Source organism: Lynx rufus, unplaced genomic scaffold (genome assembly GCF_022079265.1).
Source record: "Lynx rufus isolate CCGP_SWC_20201006 ecotype Redwood Valley unplaced genomic scaffold, mLynRuf1.p SCAF_19, whole genome shotgun sequence".
NCBI lineage: Eukaryota > Metazoa > Chordata > Mammalia > Carnivora > Felidae > Lynx > Lynx rufus.
Genome location: NW_025814833.1, coordinates 10827296 through 10849652, shown reverse-complemented (window position 1 = coordinate 10849652; position 22357 = coordinate 10827296). Strand labels below are relative to the sequence as shown.

Here is a 22357-nt window from a genome sequence, read left to right as displayed (position 1 = left end):
ATCTCTACACCCGATGTGGGGCTTGATCTCACAACCCCGAGATCAAGAGTCCCATGCTCCACCGACTGAGCCAGCCAGTCCTTCCAAAACCTTTTTGAATAAGTTATAAAAAACTGTTTTTATTTTTTGTCTTCATTTTTTAAAATGTGTGTGTGTGTGTGTGTGTGTGTGTGTGAGAGAGAGAGAGAGAGAGAGAGAGAGAGACAACGCACAGGAGAGGAGGAGGGGCAGAGTGAGAGAAACCCAAACAGGCTCCACGCCAACAGCGCAGATCCAAATGTGGGGCTCGTACTCATAAACCATGGGATCATGACCTGAGCGGAAACGAAGGGTTGGAGGCTTAACTGACTGAGCCACCCAGGCTCCCCTAAAAATTTTTTTAAAGTAAGCTCTCTACACAATGTGGGGCTTGAACTCAGGACCCCGAGATCAAGAGTGGCACGCTTTACTGACTGACCAGCCAGGCACCCCATGATTACAGTTTTTGAGAAATATTTATTTGATATTATTCATGGTGACTGAAGTTAACTTACCATTTTCTTACTGCTCATTGTCTTTTTTATGTAAAATACTTTCTTTCACATAGTATTTTAGCCCTCATTATTCCTCTTCTCCACCACCAATGAAAGTAACTTTTCAGGACAATATTTTAGTTGAATTGGCCATTTGAAAAATTATTTAACTCTAACTGGCCTGCTATCACACCTTTCAACAAATTCATTTTTCCTATATTTATATTATTTTGATTAACTTTATTCCAGTGTTTGGACCAAACAACTTTGTGGTTCTGATAAGATTATTTTAAAGAATTACATGGGTTATTATTATTTTTTTTCTGTTCTCATCACTACAGTGAATATATTTCTTCTCACTTTTTTCTAATAAAAACAACTTTTGTGAGGGGCGCCTGGCTCAGTCGGTGAAGCATCCAACTTCGGCTCGGGTCATGATCTCGAGGTTTGAGTTTGAGTCCTGCATCGGCTCTGTGCTGACAGCTTGGAGCCTAGAGCCTGCTTTGGATTCTGTGTCTCTGTCTCTCTCTGCCCCTTCCCCGCTCGCTCTCTCTCTCTCTCTCTCTCTCTCTCTCAAAATAAACATTAATAAAATAAAATAAAATAAGCAACTTTCGTGAATTATAGATTTTATATTATTTAGTGGTTTGTTGTACTTTTAGCAAGAAAACTTTAGTCACGTACAGAAAAATTAACTTATAAATGGCAGTAGACTTTTAGTTGGTATTGTCAGATTTTTTCATAAACTGTCAGAAGTACAAATGATTCAGATATGTAAAGTTTCTATTGTGATTGTGATGTTTCAGCATAATTTAAGATTATTAAAATATATAAATAGGGGCACCTGGGTGGCTCAGTTGGTTAAATGTCCAACTCTTGATTTCAGCTCAGGTCATGATCTCTCAGTTTGGTTAGTTCGAGCCCCACATCAGGCTCTGTGCTGACCCTGTGGAGCCAGCTAGGGATTATCTGTCTTCCCACTTTGTCTCTCTCTCTGTGCCGCCTCCTCTCGTATTCTGTCTCTCTCAAAGTAAATAAACTTAAAATATATATATATATATATATACATATAAATAAATTGGTAGGTGACATTAATATTTGGGCCTATATAACTAAATCTACTTTCTCAATTATTTGTTGACAGATATGTTTAAAGGGTAAAGTACACATATTTAAATACTTAAATATCCAAGCATGTTGCAGAATGGATAAGAAACCAGATTCTCTGGATCTTCCCTCGCTGAGTAAAAGGATGCCCTCCCAGCCTCTCACAGACAGGTAATGTAATATTCTTAATATTCATACAGTCTCATTTCATGATTGCTGTCTTCTCTGTAGGTAAAAGATACAGATTCATCTTGAGTGTACTGAATATATTTAGGTTGATTGGCCCAGGATTAAAATCAACAATTGACTGAAGTGAAATATCACCATCATAGAATTCTGTGATACTAGAATAAATTTGGGATTTTCTCAAAAAACTAAGTATTACTAGTATTTTGGTAGCAAAATGTAAATGTTTGACTTTATATTACAGAAACACTAATTTCGTAGCCCTTGGCAACTGTTAATTTATTATGATAATCCCTCTATTGTACTAACTAGTATTGTAATAACTAGTAGAATTTGATTTGGGGGTGAGACATTTTAGGGTACCTTTCTCCTTTTCTTCATATTCTTTACGTCTGGATTAAAGATGACTTATCACTGATATTCTGTACGACGTTGGTGTTTATCTCCTCGTGAGATTTTGAAATGGTAGATTTGACTATCTGTTTTTGATTCATCCTTTCGGGATGTCTGAAAGATTTTATGAAAATACAATTCCACCAAGTAGTATGGGAAATAATGTGGAATGGGGTGAGACTGCAGAAAGGGAGACTACACTCCTGCCTGAAATGTTTAAAGGTTTGTCATTTTATTTGTGACAAAGTTTAGAGTAATTGGAATGGCAGTATATTAAGTAGTGTTTTTGAATTCCCAAATGGGATGTTTTCTAGAATATTTCTGTTGCCTCAGTAGAATTAAATATTTACACATTATATTTAATTCCTAAAGATTATTCTGTTTAATATTATGAGTGATAATAAACCAAACAGTTCTATAAAAATTAGGCTTTATTCGTATTGTGATCTCTATTAGTTTGCTTTACGTTTATGTAAAAATGAATTTCCTTTAGTAGTGACATTGATTATATTAATCATTTGTTTATTGTACCAATATCAGTTGAAACAAACACCAAATAGCAGTCAGATGCCTGCTGGCAGGTTCAGGGTATGTTTTGTTGAATGGCCTGTACCTTGGTGTCGGCCCTCATGGAGCCCACAGTCTAGTGGAGAAGGAGCCAGCCAGCAAATGAAGCAAAGAAACCTTAATACACATGCACACATACGACTTCAAATTGTGGCAGGGGCTACAAAGGAGAGGAACATGTTTCAGGAGTGTGGTCAGGGAATGTCGCTTTGGGAAGGTGAGGTTTTAAGTCAAGACTTGAAAGGAGAAAAGCTAGCTGCGTAAAGACTAAGGGAGGAACATTTCAGGCAGAAAGAACGACATGCACTAAGACCCGAAGTTAGGAAGAAACTTGGTGTGTTAAAGAAACTGAAAGGCCAGCACGGTCGGAGCAGAGTGGCTGAAGAAAAAGACGTCCAAGTTGATTTTGGAGAAGTAGTCAGGCCTCAAGTCACGTGGGGGCTTTGGGGGCTGTGGTGTGCAGAGTTTGAATTTTACTTACAGTGCAGTGGGAAGTCAGCAGACAGTTATGAGCCGTGGAATAACATGATCTGGTTTATATTTAAACAGCTATTTTGGCTTTTGAAAGGAGCGTAGATTGGAAGTAAACAAACGTAGAAGCACAGGGACTAGTTAGGTTGTTGAAGTACTGCCAAGAGATCAAGGGGTCTGGAATAGGGTGGGTGCGGCGGAGATGAAAAGGAGTGGAAAGAACGGAGATATATTTTAGAGATGGTCTCTAGCACTGGTGTCCAATAGAAGTGGAATATAAGCCACATGTGTAATTTTACATTTTCTTGTAATCCATTAAAAAAAAAAAAAGCAAAAATGGGGCGCCTGGGTAGGCTCAGTCAGTTAAGCGTCCGACTCTTGATTTCGGCTCAGGTCGTGATCTCACGGTTTGTGAGATCCAGCCCCTCTTGGGATTCTCTCTCCCCCTCTGTCTCTCTCTGTCTGACTCTCTCTCTCTCTCTCTCTCAAGATAAATACACATAAAAAAAAAGTAAAACTGAAACAGGTGAAATTAATTTTAATGTTACTGAACCCAGGATATCCAAAACCCGTAATTACATGTTTCAACATGTAATCCCTATAAAAAATGTAAGGTTTTTCATTCTTTTTCTGTTACATCATTGAAATCTGGTGTGTGTTTTTCATTTATAGCACGTTTGAGTTTAGACTAGCCATATGTCCAGTGCTCAACAGCCATATGATGGTTAGTGGCTACTATATAGGATAGTACAAGTCAATTGAATCTACTTATGAAGCGACTCCGACTCTTAGGCGTGCTAATTTTCTACTCACAGGCTGTTTTGAACTACTTAGAAAATTCCTGTGTGCACTTTCCACCTCTATGCTTATGCTTTTGTCTCTTTGATTCTTACTACCTAGAATAGCCTTCTGTGCCTTGGCGATTTTGTAAAGTATTTATTCTACATAGATAAGCATTACAGTGGTTAGGTATATCAACTTTTGCAGTCAGGCATAATATACCCGTGAAGCCCTTCTCTGACTCTTGATAACTTCATGTCCTTGTGTCATAATGTCTGTAGTCCTCAGTGTTCTTACATTTGTAAAAAGGGAAATAATCATATGGATGCTGTCGGGATTAAATTAAATAATGTATATAGAGCACTTAACACGCCTTACCCGTAACAGTTCCTCAACTAATAGCTTATTGTTATCATTGTCAACTATCACAGATACGCATAGATTTTAGTATAGTACACGGATGTATTATTGTGCAGTGGCGTCAGGTGGATTTTGCTTCTAATCATGGTTTAACCTCTTAATTCTTCTTTTGCCTGCATAAGTTGTTTACTGTCTCTGAGCCTATTTCTTTGTTTAAAATGTTAACAATACCCACTTCAAAAGCTTGTTGTGAGAATTAAATGTGTACTCGGCAACTAGTTCAAGACATGATATTCAGTAAGGGTTCTGTTTTTCCCCCTTGGGAGGGTAACTTTTAGAAGTTCTGTTCTCACTTATGAAAAGAAATGATGCATGAATTGCAGAATGTAAGGATTATAAATAAAATACGATGTGTACCTGGCACAGTAGCTAATAAGGACACTCCATAAATGCTAGCAATTATTGCCTCTCTTCATCCTTCTAGACTAAGCTCCAAAGCCACTTTCTTGGGTGAGGCCCTTCCTAACCTTACCAAGGAGAATTAATTGATCACTCTTTTCTCATGTTACTTGATATATTTACCTTTGTCATAGTCTTCAAAATATATAAACACACTTCCCCTCTGGGCTGAGAGCCCTTTGAGGCCAAACATTTGTTTAATTCATCTCCTATCTTTTCAGGCATTCAGCATAGTGTCTGACACTTGGTAATTGCTCACCTGAGTTTATTTAATTTTTTATACATATATAGTTTTAAATCTTTATGTTCCTTTATTGGAGCAAGATTCCTGACCCGTATACACTGATGTAGTACTTACTAAACATGACCTGTGCAGAAATTATACGTGCTATCCATCTAGACAGGTTTTCATTACCCTTTGCCTATCGATGGAATCGTTCCATTTATAAAGTTTCATGCATCAGAAAACTGAATTTGACCTGGCTCTCCACGAATTCCTCTCTGAAAAAGTTAAGTGGCATTTAATTTTAGCTATCATCCTTTACAGCATGAAAAAGCTTATGCATTAGGTAGCTTCCCAAAATGTTAGTCTGCGCACAATGGCATTTAGCGGAGCCGAGCCGGTCATTCTCACCCAGATTCACACAGACAGGCCTCGCTTGAGAGCTGTGCGCGAAATAGCTAGTACTTTGAGACGAAAGTACTCCTGAGTTCACCACCAGCACAGACTTCTCTTGAGAGTCTGTCTTCTCGGCCACATCTCATAGTGCCAATGAAGACAGGCCAGCAACCGCCCTTTGTGTAATTCGGCATTAGAGCACCAGGTCTGTCTGACCGCGGTGGCAGGCACTGTGATTACATCCAGGTAAATAAAGGCCCATTTTTAAAAACGCCAATTTGGGATACAAATCAAGGGCACAGCATAATCAGAACTGACTTTTGAGCAATCTGGTACCCCAACTGAGGTGGAAGATTTCAGAAGCTGATGGCAAATCGTACCCATTAATTCAAATCCCTTTCTCAGTCCACACAAGCCCTGAGGTCACCCGGCAAAGTGCATGTCAAAAAATACGGAGTCAGGGTGACCAAGTTTGACAATACATTATATGACTCAAACTTGGAAAGTCATAATGAAATACATCTGTTCTGAGAGAAAAGCATCAAATCCTTTTTGTAGAAATTTAGTTTTATTGTAACAAAGCAACTTGTACACGTTTAACGTTTAAAACTGAGCATCATCTTTCCAATGAGAGAAAAAGATATTTAAAAATAAACAAGAACAAAATTCCAAGAGAATGTCAATTCTAAATAAGATCCTACAGGTTCTGCCGGCTCTCCTGGCAAGTGGCAGGGCTCAAATCATCATCAGGAGAGAATTTTGTTGTAAGAGTGTCATCTTCAGCTGCAAGGATGTCTGTTAAACATCACAATTCTAAACCTGCCAGAGCAGAAGCCATGTGGTCAAAGTGCCCGCTCAACCCACCCAAACATCTCACCCTTTGCTCACCTTCTCTAATCCTATTTTTTAAAGTTTTCTTTTTTTTTTTTTAAACAAGAGAAAGCAGACAGATAACGGTGGTAAATGCTAACTGTCCATATTCAGAGACACAGTGTACTACTCTCTGAGCCCAGTATCCAGAGAAAGGAGGGAAACAGCTAGAATTCTATGCACTACTACACAGGGGCCTAAACACCCTCCAGCTTCCAGCAGAGCTAAGGGAGCAGAACGTTTGTCTTTTTTTTCCCCTTTTTTCCCCACAGAACATGGCAGTGCTGATTCCATAAAGTTTTTGAGACGAAATTTTTAAAGGGATAAAAATGAATTTGGAACAGAAAGGGGTAGAGATTCTTTTCCCAGTGTATTCTGCTCAACGTATCCCCCTCCCCCCCCCCCCAATAAGTAGAGAACCATGGCATAAAGGGAGAGAAAAGAGACTTCAAAACATAAGGCAAACGAGGGGCGCCTGTGTGGCTCAGTCCAACTTGGGCTCGGGTCGTGATCTCACGGTTTGTGGGTTGGAGCCCCGCATCCGGTTCTGCGCGGACTGCTTGGAGACTGGAGCCTGCTTCGGGTTCTGCGTCTCCCCCTCTCTCCGCCTGTGGCTCTCACGCTGCGTGTGTCTCTGGCTCTCTCTCTGAAAAACAAACAAACAAACATTTTTAAAAAAAATGAAGTACACAAAAAACAGGGCAAATGAGCACAAGAGGAGGAGAAGGGCGGGGGTGGGCGGGGTGGGGGTGGGGAAGACTGCAAGTTGCTCCCAGAGACTGGAGAAAACTGAAAAAGGAAGGTTGGCATCCATCCGCGTTCCATTAGTCACCTTTGTCGTCATCCGGCTCGCCTTTCTCTCCATCCGGCTCGCCTTTCTCCCCCTTGTCATCATCTTCACCTTCTTCTTCCTCTTCCTTCTTCTCTTCTTCTCCTTCCCCTTTTTCTTCTTTTTCCTCTTCCTCTTCCTCTTCCTCTTCTTCTTCTTCTTCTTCTTCTTCCTCTTCCTCTTCCTCTTCTTCTTCCACTTCTTCGTCTTCTAATTCTTCATCATCTGTATCAGGAAGCAAGTAGTACTGCAGTGGATTTGGCCAAATATCATCTTTGATGAGCTCGCCTAACTCATCCACGTCTGCATCAGGATGGTTAGTGAACCAGGCGAAAAAGCTCTCAGGTTCTTCATACTTTCTCTTCCTGCTGCCCGTGTCCGGTGCCTGACTTGAACGTTTCGTCAGATCCTTTCCAGATTTCCATATGATTTCGGTGGACTTCAAAGATGCGTCACCACTCTCATTCACGTGAAATTCCTTGGAGAGAACTTTATTTTCGAAGTAAGGGTTTTCATCAAAATATAAATCTATTTTGTAACCTGACTGGGTATCTTCAAATTCTGCCACTTCAACTCTTGTCAGATAATGCAGCACCGCTTCATCCTCCTCCCCAAGCAGCGCAGACACTTGTGGATGGTTGACGAATGTTGTTACCCAAAAATTTGGGATTTTGGCGATCACTTCCGACCTCTTCTGAAAAAACGGTTGGCGGAGTTTGTTGTATTTCTCTTCGATTTTCAGGATCTCCTCGCTGGCTTGTTCATTAAGTATGTCGATTTCACTCTGTATTTCATCTATATGTTCAATCGCTTCTTGCTGTTCTTTTTCTGCGGTCTCGCTGGACCCGTCGTGGTTGGAGTTGAGCTTTTTACCGAGTTCGGCCGCCGGCGCCCACATGGTGCTGCTCCGCGGTCGCGGTCACGGTCGCAGGGAACAGGAGAGAAGGGAAGGCGAAGGGGGCAGGCAGCGGCTTCCCCTCACGCCTCACGCCACACGGGTCACACGCGCGGGCGCTCGCTCGTTCGCTCTATGCGACCTCCCGGCGTTCAGCCGCCTCCTCCCGGCGCGCGGTCGCTCGCTCTGCCTCGTGGCTCACGAGCGCGCTTCCTGACGACGTCACAGCCTGATGATGGGTGGGGGGGGAGGGAGTGGGCGGGGCGTTGCGCGGGCGTCGCGCGGGCCCCGCCCGGCCTTCTGCGTACGGAGGGGAGGAGGCGGCGCACCTATATTGATACATTCCTGGAAAGTGTACGGATCGGCATTTGGGGAAGAAATAAGAGCATCGTGATTAAGATCAGAGACTTCAGTGTTAGATAATCTTGGGATCACATTTAAGCCGCCATTTGCAAATTGCGTGTCATGGAAAAGTTGTTCAATCCCTCCTGGCCTCAGTTTTCTCATCTGCAGAGTGAGACTGCACCACCAACCTGCTAGAGTTTTTACAAGGCGTGTGTGAGGTATTGTCTTTAAAGCACTTAGCTTAATTCCTGGCACATAATAAGTGGTCCGTATGGAGTGTATGCAAGGTTGCGCGTATGTAAATTTGCAAATTAAAGCGAAAAATACCTTGCAACCTGGGTGGCATACTTTTGTGTTGTGTAATTACGAAATTTTCAAGGACAGCTCTGCCAAAACAATTGTTTATTCAGTGCTTTGCATACTTTTTTTTTTTTTGCATTTTCTCTTAATTATCGGATGGGCATTATTTATAAAGCGAAATCGTATTTTTACAGCTAATGAAGAAGAAACTATGAAGTTAAAAACATATTTCAGTGTTCTATGGTAAAATTTGTTAAAGCAATGAGAAAAATAGAAAGGGCTTTCATTAAGAGTATTTTTTAGCAGGACTCTGCTTTTCTGAATCTCTCAGGAGAAGTAATAGTTTTTTGTTAACAATTGACACTTTACAACAGAGCACATGAAGGGAAAATATTACATGAGGGATATGAATAAAATATTTTATCAGATGGTTTCTGATACTTTCCCTTCATGTCCTTAAGGATGTTAAACATCAAGAGTATATATTCTGTATTATCTAGGGACATTTTAGGTCAAGTCTGTATTGATTTAAGAAGAAAACCCTAATTGTCCTTAGAATTTCTATTTCCATAGTATGGAAGATTTTTATCCAAATAAAAATCATGGCCCTGACTCTGGGATTGGAAGTGATAATGGAGAGAAACGATTATCTACAACTGAAGTGAGTCTTTTTTATTGCTAATCTATTTTATTTGTAAACTTTGTTAGAGTTTTGAAATACATAGACACTTGTGCACACTTGATTTATTTTGCTTAAAAATACAATCATTATTGCATTTCATGACTTCAGATGAAAAAAGGACATGCACATTTTTAGAAGCAGAACAGGAAAGCTTAACATACTAATTTTTGGTTTGAGAACTGGAGATGTAAAGCAGATACTCTACACGTCTTATGTGAAATTAAAATAACCTAATCCTTATTCTATGTTTCAAGTGCCTCATTTGTACTTTGTGCTTATTCCTTTCAGCCATCAGATGACGACACAATCAGCCTTCACTCTCAAGTCTCCGAGTCAAATAGAGAACAGACATCAAGAAATGACAGTCACTCAATTGGAAGCAAACCTGATTCTCAGAAAGGTAATTCATATGGGTGCCTGCTATTTTATTTTAATTTTTTTTAATGTTTATTTGTTTTTGAGAGAGAGAGGGAGAGAGAGAGCATGTGCGCGTAAGTGGGGGAGGGGCAGAGAGAGAGACACACACACACACACACACACACACACACACACACACACACAGAATCTGAAGCAGGTCCAAGCTCTGAGCTATCAGCACAGAGCCCGACGTGGGGCTCAAACTCATGGACCTCAAGATCATGACCCAAACTGAAGTCGGATGTTCAACTGACTGAGCCACCCAGGCACCCCTATTTTTATTTCATGTATATTGCCCTTAATCAAAAATGCATTTCGAAAAATTACAATGTCTTTGGCCACCTCTTTTATTGAAAAAATATACTTTTATTCTAAACACTACAGTATGAAAGCATACTGCTTACTATTTATATTTTCTAATAATTACTAATCTATACTTAGACCAGGAGGTGTATGATTTTATTGATCCCAACACAGAAGATGTAGCAGTTCTTGAACAAGGAGATGCACATATTGGATCATATGTCTCTTTCCTTAAGGTAAAGAAAACTTTGAACAAATATTAATAACATACTCTCCTTTATCTCACAAAAGTACACCACACAGATTTAAAATGGTAACTTTCTTTTATGTAAGGGAAAAGAAAAAGGTCCTGAGAAATCTCAGAAAAATGAAGAATTGGGAGATGAAAAAAGGTAAGCATACACGAATCCTCCAGTTGAAATGTAACTTATACACGAAACATTTGTCTGCATTCCTCATTTAAACTGAAGAGGATAGTAAGCATTTAAGCTCAGTGTAGTATATACATCCCCCCACCACCCTGGCTAAGAAGTGTAATAATTCTATTATTACCGAGGACGACTGTACCTTCACATTCATTGCTTCATTTGAGCTATTAAGCAACTCTTGAAAATAAATGATTTTTTTTTTTTTTTTTTTGCATCATTTGGCCAATAAGGATATAGACCTGGAGTTTCAAATGTCTGGAACTGAGATGTTTCAACTCTTTGTCTACTACACTTTCCATTTCATCAGACTGGTTATAGTAATTTTAAGGGTATTTACTTCTGTTTTATGAAAATAATGCACTTGAGATCTTTTCTGTATCATCTTAGGAAATCATGGAGTGTGACCTGCCACATTCAGTCACTCCTTAAAGTTGCTATACAGCTGAAGGAAGGAAGGAAGGAAGGAAGGAAGGAAGGAACATTTGTCGTATACCTACCATGTACCAGGATCTGTGCTGTGTGCTTTCCCGTGTTTCTTATTTATTTATTTTTAAAGATTTTTATTTTGTTTTAGTAATCTCTATAGCCAGTGTGGGCCTCGAACTCATGACCCTGAGATCAAGAGTTGCGTGCTCTTGCAACTGAGCCGGCCAGGTGTCCCAAAGATTATTATATAGTTTTTTAAGTTTTATTTATTTAACCCAACATGGGACTCAAACTCATGGCCCTGAGATCAAGAGTTTCGTGCTCTCCCAGCTGAGCCAGCCAGGTGCCCCTCATGTTTCTTACTTAATCTTCACTAAATCTTGCAGGGTTAATGCTATCCCCATTTTTACAGATGAGGAAGATGAAGCTTGGGAGACTCTAAAGTTTCTTGCCTAGAACCACTTAGATGGCATCCACTAGAACCTACGGTGTGACCCTAGCTGTTTCTGATCTCCAGGCTTTTCTCTTTTCTGTCCATTGTGCTTCCTCCAAATGACCTCATTGGTAACTTTTTAAGCAATCTTGAATTAATCATCTCTGGTACCCCATAAGGAGGTACATTGCTTTGTCTTACACTCTTTATATGTCATTCTTCTCTTACTTTCTCACTTTATCTCCTGAAGATCTTTGCCTAAACTTGAGGGTCACAGTGGCATACAAGATATGGTGAAGATACGGAGTCTTAGGGTTTGATACTGCGTTGTAAATGAAATACCTTTGGGATAAAATCACTGGAGTTTGGAGAACTTATTTAAAAATTCCTTTGTTCTCTTTGATTAAAAATTATGTATTTTAATGAGCATTTTCCTGCAAATTCGCCAGTCTTACTTGGACCTGTTTTGCACTTCCTCTACTTAAACATCTTACATAGAGACTTTTAACGTCACAATGAATAAACTGATAAACTGATAACATTTGATATTTATAAAGACAGGCATATAGGGCTCTGGAGTTCTTATTACACTCAAGACTGAGGAGTATGCGTTGTTAAATTATACATTTCAGAAATTACAAAACGGTAATACAGTTTACTTTGTTAGCCATTTATTAATATCACCAGTATGACACATTTCCTATTGACTAGAGGTTAGGTATGTTTTTATATTCCTTAAATATTCCTTATTTCTTGTTTTAATGTTTCAAGTACAAGGACATTAGGTTTTTAGCTTTCAGTTGATATTAAAAACGAACAAATGGTTTCTGCTTCTGGAAGCTGGCATAAAATGTCATCTGCCTTACTTTCTGGATAACCATGTTTGTGTCACCTTTCAGACTTGGGAAAGAACAGTTACTTGCAGAGGAAGAGGATGATGATTTGAAGGAAGTAACTGATTTGAGGAAAATAGCCGCTCAGTTATTGCAGCAAGAGCAGAAGAACAGGTATTTTTTTCAGTAATGAGATTCAAATAGGCAGACGTTATAATCCTCAAATGATTATTCAAAGATTATCAAATGAAGTTTCCAGTAAACAATAGGACCATTTAAGATCTGTGTCAAGGGGCTATTAAAAGACACTAGGAAATACTTAGGAGAGAAGCGTCCAGTTACACCCACAATTAACAAATGGTTTATACCCACATAGTCATTTTATTTAACTACTGTGTAGGTGTCTCTTTTTTAGTCCTGTGTGCTAAATAATAGTAACTGATTTATTTGTTGGTATTCATTTTAGCTCACAATAGCCTTAGAGACGTTATAAGCATTTTTCCCCGTGTCATGTGTGTGTAGTATGCTTTTTATGAAATTCCAGATTACTTGGGATATGCGTAAACTCCTTAGAATTGAATGGACTTACATAATTGTTGATTAAATCAGCATTATGGTTTGAAGGTCACAGGTTCACTTTGGTCTGCTTCTTGGTCAGGGAGGGTTTCTCCCTCTGGCTGGACTTTCTCCAGATACACGTGCCGTTGGCCATAAGAAAGACATTATATGAAGGAGTATGAAATGAGTGCGAGTCCCTTTTTAATTACAGAAGTTCTGCGTGCTGCTCAGGGTCAGCTCTTCGTGCATCTGCATGATTTAGTTTAGTTTTGAAATGATAAAGAAGATCTGAGTGGTTTTTTGCTTTGAGAAAATTAAAAGGATAATTTTGGTACATTTATTAGTGTGGGTAACTAATGAGTATTTTGTTTTTCTTAATCAAAACAATAAATGTTTGTGGCTCACGTGACCGTGTTTTAGGATGTATACTGGCATTTGCTTAGATAGGCTGAGCATATGAGATATACTGGCATTTGCTTAGATAGGCTGAGAATAATGGCTGTTAAGACTTAGCAAATTGCAGATGTGTGGTTTTAAGGGCCACTATGTTTTTTAAAATAATTACTAAATATTTTTTGTGCGTGTGTGCAGCTACTACATTTATAGAATTAAAAACCATACTAGAAAATATCACTCATCCTTATTCCTTCTATATCTAATGTATCCTCATTCCCAGTTCATGTTTTTCTTTTACCATAACTTTCTATCACCCTTTTCTGTGAAATTTATTTTCTAATCTCTTCCTATGATTCATTTCTAATGGGCCTCTTTTTATACTGGCTACTTGTGAGTGCTAGTGTATGTTTTTCCCCTTCCAGTATAATCCGAGTATTGATCTCCCCCATGGTTTAAGAGGTTTGTTGAAGCAAGCCATCACCTGCTCTGTGTAGCTGAAGAAATAGTTGAGTTTCTATCTTTTGTACCTGGCGGGTGAAATAATTGTATTTATCATTATGAGCAGATAATATTGATTTTGAAAGAACCCACGACAGTATTTCTGTGATTGTGTGAAGAATAGCACCAGAGTACATAATTTTAGATTTTAACATCGTCCTATATATCATTTCTATATTTTCCAGTTTTCTACTACTGTATTAGTTTTTAATCTATTCCTATGACTTGAATTATTCTTTTTAGCATAGAAACAACATCAAATGATGTTTCCTAGGGTTTTTTTGTGTGATAGTTTTGTGATCTGTACAAAATAGCACCTAGCACTGTGCCTTGTACATGGTAGGTACTCAGTAATATTATTAGTTAACTGATTGCTGGAAGATGAGGTAAACAAATGTAAAGCTAATAGGAACTATTAATTTAGTAGTGATGTCCTTTCTAAATAACTTATTTTTTTAGATGTGTGCAAAAGCAATTTATGTCTGATGTTTCTCTTCATCTCCCTTTTCAGATGTTAACACATAGGAGTACAGATTTTTTAAAGATAAACGTTAATATGCAGTGACATTAATGTAATAATTATGTCTAGCTTTGGAAGGCATTAAAATATTTATCATATCTGGTCATAATGTAAGGAACACATTTTACTTTTGAAATGTATAATTTATAAACAATTTTAATTAGATCCTTGGCCAGTTCTGTTAAATTGATCTCAGAATTTTTTTATGCTAACTCTAGCATTTTCTCCACTAAATAATCTCTTCCCTTTTTCTAAAGTATGTTGCTATTGCTCACATCTCTTAGGTATAGATAATTAAAATTTTTGTTTACTATTACAATACTTGAATTGGAGTGAGTCCAAGAAAATCAGAAGTAATCTTCTATAAGGATATATCCATGCCTTAGAGGATTTGATGTTATTTACACCTTCTCTGGTTGTAGATTTCTCTTCCATACTGCATTGTAGATTCCAACTTTATTCATAAAGAATCTGAAATGCTATTTAAAATTGCAGATCAACCAGGAGTTATAATATGTCTCTTTAGGTTGTAACACAGTCGTTGCAATGTTTTTGTTTGTTGTTTGTCACGATTTAAAATAATTTATTTAGAGTAAGGTTACCCTCGCATATCAGGAAGTACCACCTCGGACTCCTGTTTTGACTGTATACTACTTAGAAGTTCTTTAGCTAGCTACTAGTTGAAGGTAAATGCAGTGGTAGCTCTGAGCTGAAAGAAGCCGTGTGCGCACTCCCAAACGAGAGGCTGTTAAAAAGCTGCTTAGGTTGGGTTCAGCGATGATTTTCTTAAAGCAACTTTGCCAGTTGTTTAGTTCCTGCTACTTTTAAAAATGTCTTTTATTCATTACGCATGTTTATACTAATACTAGGTGGATGAAGCTACCCTAGGAAAATAACAAGAGGGTATTGCACAGAATTAATAGTCAAAAAGAGTGGGAAAGGAGATCGAATAGACTATCAAGTAGATAACTGGTACGTGTTCAAAGTCTGAAGCCTAGTTTTTAGAAGACTTTCCTCTCTGAATTGCATAGGTTAAGCTACTTTGTGTTGGCAGTTTACTGTTGAGTTTTTAGAAGCTCATCTTTATCCCCCTTATCAAAATACTGGATTATTTCTACTTGTATTTGAGTGTATTGAAGTCCCTCTGAATCAGTGAAGCTGTCCATATTAAAACAGCTGTTCTGCAAGTGTTTAAAAAATGTTTTAATTTATTTTTGAGAGAGAGAGAGAGAGAGAGAGACAGAGTGTGAGCAGGGGAGGGGCAGAGGGCGAAGGAGACACAGAATCTGAAGCAGGCTCCAGGCTCTGAGCTGTGAGCACAGAGCCTGATGCAGGGCTCAAACTCACAAACCATTAGATCATGGCCTGAGCTGAAGTTGGACGCTTAATCTACTGAGGCATCCAGGCGCCCCTATTCTGCAAGTTTTCAACATTCGCTGTAATTTGGGAAATTAAAAAAAAATACTATTGTCTTAAAAATTACCTTAATGTTCTACCCTAAATTATTTAGCTAATTCTTCAAATTTCCACCAATCCTTCTTATCTATCTTATTCTTAGAGAGGTGGCTACTGTTATTTTTCTTACACAGATTTTCTTATTATGTGGCTTTATAATAAGTTGACGTTTAGCTGGCTCCTTAGAATTTGCTTGGTTATCATCCTAGAGAAAGGATTACAATATGTGTGGGTCTTTTGCAATGAATAGCTTCAGTTGACCGGTTCCCATTGCATGTTCATTCCTCTTAACTTGTATGCTATTTTCTATTATATCTTTCTTTTTAATAATTATGTTATTTGCTGTTAAGTGTGTCCTGAGAGTTTTCACTTATTGTGTAAAGATGTACTTCTGAGTACTATGTGATATGGCTGAATAAAAAAAAAAAAAGCAATTTTGAAACGTTCTATTGATGTATAACTAAGGATCATGGAAAGGAAAATCAGATTTTGAGAAGTTCATTACTTTGGTTTGGAATTTTGAAATTATGTACATAACCAATTTCATGGGATTTTTTTTTTCTGACCATACAAGTAGTCCAGTGTTAACCTCTAGCTTGTTATAACTAATTAAGTAGTTCTCTCAACCCTTGAAATCCATCCATTCTTTCTTTTCTGTTTGCTTTACTAATGACTTCCCTGTCCTCTCCCCCTAATCTTACCCCTTCCGTCTTTTGGTTTGGGTGATGTACGGGAGATGTGAATACAGACGGAGGCGTTTATGTTCTAGAGCATCGCTCAGTGAAAACCTCTTCCAGAGGACCAGAGCAGCAGGGCATGCATCAGGGTGTCTGTAGAGTTTGTGGAAGCCTTAAGTGTTAAGGGGCCAGGTGGGTACAGCTGAATTTTATAGTCTTTTACTTAAAACATAGTACTGGTAACTGGATTAGGGAAATGTGTTAATAATCTAGAATAGATATTTAGATAAAGCAGATGTTTATTATTATTATTATTTTTCAATGTTTATTTATTTTTGAGAGAGAGACAGACAGAACATGAGCAGGGGAGGGGCAGAGAGAGGGAGACACAGAATCCGAAGCAGGCTCCAGGCTCTGAGCTGTCAGCACAGAGCCCGACGCGGGACTCGAACTCGTGAACCGGGAGGTCACGACGTGAGCTGAAGTTGGACAGCTTAACTGGCTGAGCTACCCAGGCGCCCCAAGCAGAGGTTTATTTTGACCTTTAATATCACAGAGTAAAACATTAAAGATCCACGTACAAACAAACATTTACATAGGAGAATTCTTAAGTGTATGAAATACATTTTATAGGTAAGTAGGTCTCAAGTGTTTTTTTCTTTCTCCTCCAGTATGACTCATATGCATCAGTGATCACAATGCTAGTAAGTGTGGTTTGAGGAGAATTCAGAATTTACTGTAGTGAGGGCATAGTAATATGATCCCCCCCCCCCTTTCGCCCCCCCCCCCCGCAATAATTCTGACACTCACCCCTCAGGATAGTTCACACTGTTATATCTCTTTTTTAAAAATCACTCTTTAAAAAAGTATTTCTTCTTAATAGTCTTGGGTATTTTTTTACCCTGATTCTTCTGCATTTGGGGATTAAGTGCAATTTTAGTTACATGCCCATACTAAGAAGAATAAAGATGTCATTAATCTCGAAATTCTTTGGTGCAAAGCTACACTCCTTTGCCTGTGTTCCTTGTCCTTTGCCTCTCATGTGACTTTCCCCAGGGGAGCTTTAATACATCCAAGCTAGTGAGGAACGCGGGGTCATAGAAATTGGCTTCTTTATGTCAACCATCTTTCTGTAGTTACCAACTTATCTTTAGCTTATGATATATTTTAGTAGTTAATATGTAGTTTTAATTTTTAAGTGTTTTCTCCTGTATATTTTGATAGTTGACCTCCAAAAAGTTTTGAATAAAAGATGTATTTTATTCTTTATTAGACTAAACTTTAAAATTGAAAAGTTACATTTATATCTATGGTCACTAGATAAATATTAAGAACTATTAAATATGTTGGTGACTTATGCTAAAGAAATATATTAATTCATTACTTTTGACTTTGAGAATAATATTTAGAATTCTATAAAATTATGGACAAATAGTTCTCTCATATAATGCTTTATCATTCTTTTTCTTTTTTGTTTTCTTCAAATACCATTTCATTTGGGTATTAAAAATGTAATAAACTTGTGTTTTTTTTTTTTTTAAGAATGGAACTTCAACATGGCTTTGCCTTTAGAATTAAGATGTATTTGGCTTTTAGCAAAATAGTCATCTGTTACATCAATATAACTCGTGTCATTTGCTGTGCTGGGAAAATGAAATCAATCATGATGGTACCTAAACAACCTGCATCTGTTTATCTTCTGTCTCGGCCAAAAGTTAGATACGTAGGGCAATAGCATGGTTAGAAGATCCCCAAACTTAAAGAAAGGGTTTATGAAAGAAGATGCATGGAACAGTCGGTGAGCTTCATTCCCTAGTAATACCCAGTGCGCTTATAGGCATTAGATCGAAATAATATTTAACGTTGTTTTCTAGCAGAGATCTTCATGGACCAGATGCAGTTTATTAGGGAGATCTTTTCTATCGTGTGCAAAAAAAAAAAAAGAATACTTTTCGATGTATTTTGAAATTAACGTATTGCTTTACTTCTAGGATTCTTAACCATTCAACTTCTGTCCCAAGAAACAAGCCAAAACAAACTGTGGAATGCGAAAAGAGGTATATAAATATCTTAGTCCTTATATTTAGTATTGTATAATGAAACTTGATTCTCTAACAGTGGTGTTCCCATGTGTGGGCTTTAATTGAATAAATGATATAGATTTAATATAACTAGATAACTTAATGGGGAAATGTGTTTACAGCACGAGTTGAATTTACTTTTGATATAAACGAATCCAAAAATGCTTATTTGATCTATTTTGTGCTCATATCTGCATTCTGTCTTGGTGATAGAATCGTTTATTCATTTATTAATTCAGCAAACCATTTATTGGATTACTATTACTGCCAGGAATAATGTTTTTCTTCATCATTGTGTTTATTCTCTGTTACTGTTCACTTTTTCGTTTCATTTCAATTGGGTTTTACTAAATTCTTCTACATAAATACAGGGTCTAAGTTAATATATATGAATTCCACAGAACTAGAAGACTTTGAAAGTTTCAATTTATTCTTTATGGTGGTTTGAAAATTTGCATCAGGCTCAACTCCTGGGTCATTCCCCCAGGAGTGTAGAGGTCCAAGGCTAGGGGTAGGCTGAGTATTAAAATACAGAGAGAGCGAACATTTCTTGAATGCTTGTTATGTGCAAACTGTTCTGATGTGTTAGATGTCTTCTCTCATTTAATCCTCTTTGTGAAGTTCGTTACTGTTGTTACCCCATTTTGTAGGGGAGAAAACTGAGGCTCAGAAATTACCATAATTTGCTCAAGGTCACACAGCTAGTAAGTGGTACAGTGAAGATTCAAGCCCAGGTTGTCTGGTTCCAGAACCCCTCATCGTAAGATATGGTAACAGCATTCAGCTTCCTCAAGGTTCACACATCCCACTGATAACTTTTCCTGGATACCTCACGGTCTAAAGTGAACTTACTTTTTCCCGACGTGACTGCTTCTCATAGGGTTAGCCTGAATGAATGTGTCACTACTTAGTCACCCAAGCCAGCAACTTTGAAATCATCGGAAACTTCTCTCTGTTAGGCACCCCTCCCAATCTAGTCAGTCATCTAGTCAATCACAGAAAATTCTAGCTCCTTAACATCACTTGCATCTTTCCCAACCTCTCCATTCCTAGCACAGTGGTGTTGGTTTAGACCCCATCCTTTTCCTCCTGGATTACTGCAGCAGTCACCAGTCATCTCTTTTCTTCACGTTTGCCTACCTTTAAATTTGTCTTCTGCACTGATGTAAAGAGGGATGGCTCTAAAACCATCTAACTGTGTGCCTCCCATTTATTATTTTCTACTGGTTCTTTGTAACTTTCAGGAGAAAGCTGAAAATGTTTGACTTAACCTGTAAGATTGAAGTGAGTTTCTGCCTACCTCAAGAACCTTATCATGTGCTTTCCCACTGGCAATTTTGCCGTTTGGAAGGGTGCTTTTTCTTCTTTATTCTAGCATGGTTTCATATATCTGTGTTCTATATCCTGGTTTCTCTACTGGGATCACCCTTCTTTTTTTCACTTGGGCTTTCAGAATTCTGAGTTCAAGTGTGAGATGACTGTTTTTTAAGTTCGTTTATTGATTTATTTATTTAGAGAGCATGAGTGATCTGGGGAGGGGTAGAAAGAGAGGGAGAGAGAGAATCCCAAGCAGGCCCCATGCCCAGTGCCAAGCCCACCGCGGGGCTTGATCTCACAACTGTGACATCATGACCTGAGCCAAAATCAAGAACTGGACGCTTAACTGACTGAGCCACCCAGGCACCCCCAAGATGACTTTTTATACTCCAGTCTAGAAACTTTCCTCTATTCAAATTTCATTAATTGGATTTAACCCACTCCCTCCCTTTTTGAAAACTGGTTGTGTTTTCTTACATGTTTGCTCTCGTAAAGTTTGTGTTATCACTTTCCCTGTCACTTCCTTTCATTCCCATCTTAAGCTTCCTCCCCAGGTTCCTAACATTCTCTTGAGAAAGCCCCAGTTACTCAGACCTCAAAATTGTGATGTATAATCCTGGCCTCTCCTTCATAGAACTGTTACTTCTACTTTCCTCATCTTCAAAACACTCAATATTTTCTTTTTTTCTTTTAATTTTTTTTTTAACGTTTTATTTATTTTTGAGACAGAGAGAGACAGAGCATGAACGGGGGAGGGGCAGAGAGAGAGGGAGACACAGAATCGGAAGCAGGCTCCAGGCTCTGAGCCGTCAGCCCAGAGCCCGAGGCGGAGCTTGAACTCACGGACCGCGAGATCGTGACCTGAGCCGAAGTAGGACGCTTAACCGACTGAGCCACCCAGGCGGCCCTCAATATTTTTTTTAAGAACAAAAAATAATTTAAATTTGTTCCTGATTATAAGATTAGTGTAGCTTTTTTGTTGAAAAATTATGAAATTTAGCAAACACATAAACAAACAGCACCTATTGTCCATCTCTCTACAGATCACAAGCTATAGTACTTTGGTATTTTTCCCTTGAGGCCCTTTTTTCATCTGTGTGTGCGTGTGTACACAGAGTTGTATGACCCGGTGCCTATTGAGCACCTCTACTTAGATGTATCATAGGCATATGAAACTTAATTTTCCAAAACCACACTCTTAATCTCCCTCCTTGTACCTCTTAAACTTGGTTTTCCTGTATTTTTTTTCCCATTTCTGAAAATGTCAACTCATCCTTGTAGTTACTCATCTCAAAAACCTCAGAGTCAACCTCGTCACTTTCTTTCACACACCCTATCTAATCCACGAGCAAATCTTGTTGATGCTACCTTCAAAATATACCCTGAATCCGATCACATCTTGTCACCTCCACACCTACCACCCTAGCCCTGGCCTTCTCTTACTTCATTTATTACAGTAGCTTCCTAACAGTTCTCCCGCCCTTGCTTTCCTTTAGCCTGTTTTTCAAAAAAGCATCAGATCGGTATTTTTTCAAATGTAAGTCAGATCACGTCACCCTTCAGAAGTAATTCTTTAATGACTTTCCATCTCATTGAGAATAAAAACCAGAGCCCTTTGAGGACTCGGAAACCTCTAACATCATCTGGCTCCCTGTTGTCTTCCTCTCTTGCCTCGGTCTTCCTAGTTAGTTAGTTCTTCTCTAGCTCTACTGGCCTCCTTGTTGAATCTCAATATACCAGGCATTTTCCACTCCTTCAAGGCTTTTGCCTCTGCCTGGAATGATTCCCCCCAGGTAACCGTATAAGCCCTATGCTCTGCCGTCAGGTTTCTGCAGCAGCAGCAAGGGGTTCCCTGAACAACTTAAGTAAAAGACCATGCCTCTCCCACTTCTGTCTCTTTATCCATATCTCGGGTTTATTTTTCTCCACAGAACCCTATGACGTTCTAAATTTATACTTTTTTACTATCTGGCATCCTGAATGTGTATTGCTTTATTTGTTCATTGTTTGTCTTCACTACCCCACCGCCCCCTTGGCACACTTCAGTGTCAGTCAGCTTTATCAGTTGTTAGAGAAGACTATTGAAATCTCCAGCACAAATCGGGGATTTGTCTTTGAAGTCCTATCATTTTTCCTTCATATGTTCTGAGGCTTTTATTAGCTGTATAAATGTTTAGGGTGAGTTTATACATTGGTCATTATGAAATGGCATTTTTTATATCTCTGGTAATGTTCTTTGCTCTGAAGTCTACTTTTCTGATATTATATAGTCATCTCAGCACATGATACATCTTTCTCCATCCTTTTATTTTTTTGAATTTTAAAAAAATGTTTATTTATTTCTGAGACAGAGAGAGACAGAGCATGAGTGGGGGAGGGGCAGAGAGAGAGGGAGACACAGAATCCGAAGCAGGCTCCAGGCTCTGAGCTGTCAGCACAGAGCCCGACGCGGGGCTCGAACTCACAGACCTTGAGATCATGACCTGAGCTGGAGTCGGTCGCTCAACCGACTGAGTCACCCAGGCGCCCCTACCATCCTTTTATTTTTAACCTATTTGTGTTTTTGTGAAGACAGTGGGTTTCTTATAGTTAGCATATGGTGGCACCTTCCTTTTTTATCTAATCTGACAGTCTGAATTT

General features: G+C 38.6%; 2 protein-coding genes across 3 annotated transcripts in view; one reads left to right on the top strand and one right to left on the bottom strand.

Moving 5' to 3' along the window:
• LRCH2 (leucine rich repeats and calponin homology domain containing 2) overlaps positions 1-22357 on the top strand; it is a 97219-nt gene that overhangs the window by 43814 nt on the left and 31048 nt on the right. For both annotated transcript variants that reach the window (XM_047082054.1, XM_047082053.1), the window contains exons 6-12: positions 1657-1790; positions 9267-9354; positions 9664-9775; positions 10234-10331; positions 10429-10487; positions 12282-12389; positions 18311-18376. In XM_047082054.1, coding sequence (XP_046938010.1) covers positions 1657-1790; positions 9267-9354; positions 9664-9775; positions 10234-10331; positions 10429-10487; positions 12282-12389; positions 18311-18376 — 665 coding nt within the window. The remainder of the gene's footprint in view (positions 1-1656; positions 1791-9266; positions 9355-9663; positions 9776-10233; positions 10332-10428; positions 10488-12281; positions 12390-18310; positions 18377-22357) is intronic.
• Positions 6942-8051, bottom strand: LOC124513962 (protein SET-like). Its single transcript, XM_047082055.1, has 2 exons — positions 7178-8051; positions 6942-6970 (listed from the first exon to the last, which is right to left on the bottom strand). Exons 1-2 carry the CDS (start codon positions 8049-8051, stop codon positions 6942-6944), a joined length of 903 nt encoding a protein of 300 aa, XP_046938011.1.

Excerpts from the sequence above, each read along its gene's own strand:
- LOC124513962 (XM_047082055.1), bottom strand. The coding sequence starts at position 8,051 with ATGTGGGCGCCGGCGGCCGAACTCGGTAAAAAGCTCAACTCCAACCAC. Across the intron at positions 6,971-7,177 it reads CGAGCCGGATGGAGAGAAAG|AGAGAGAGCCAGAGACACAC; the intron begins GCGAGCCGGATG and ends TTTGTTTTTCAG.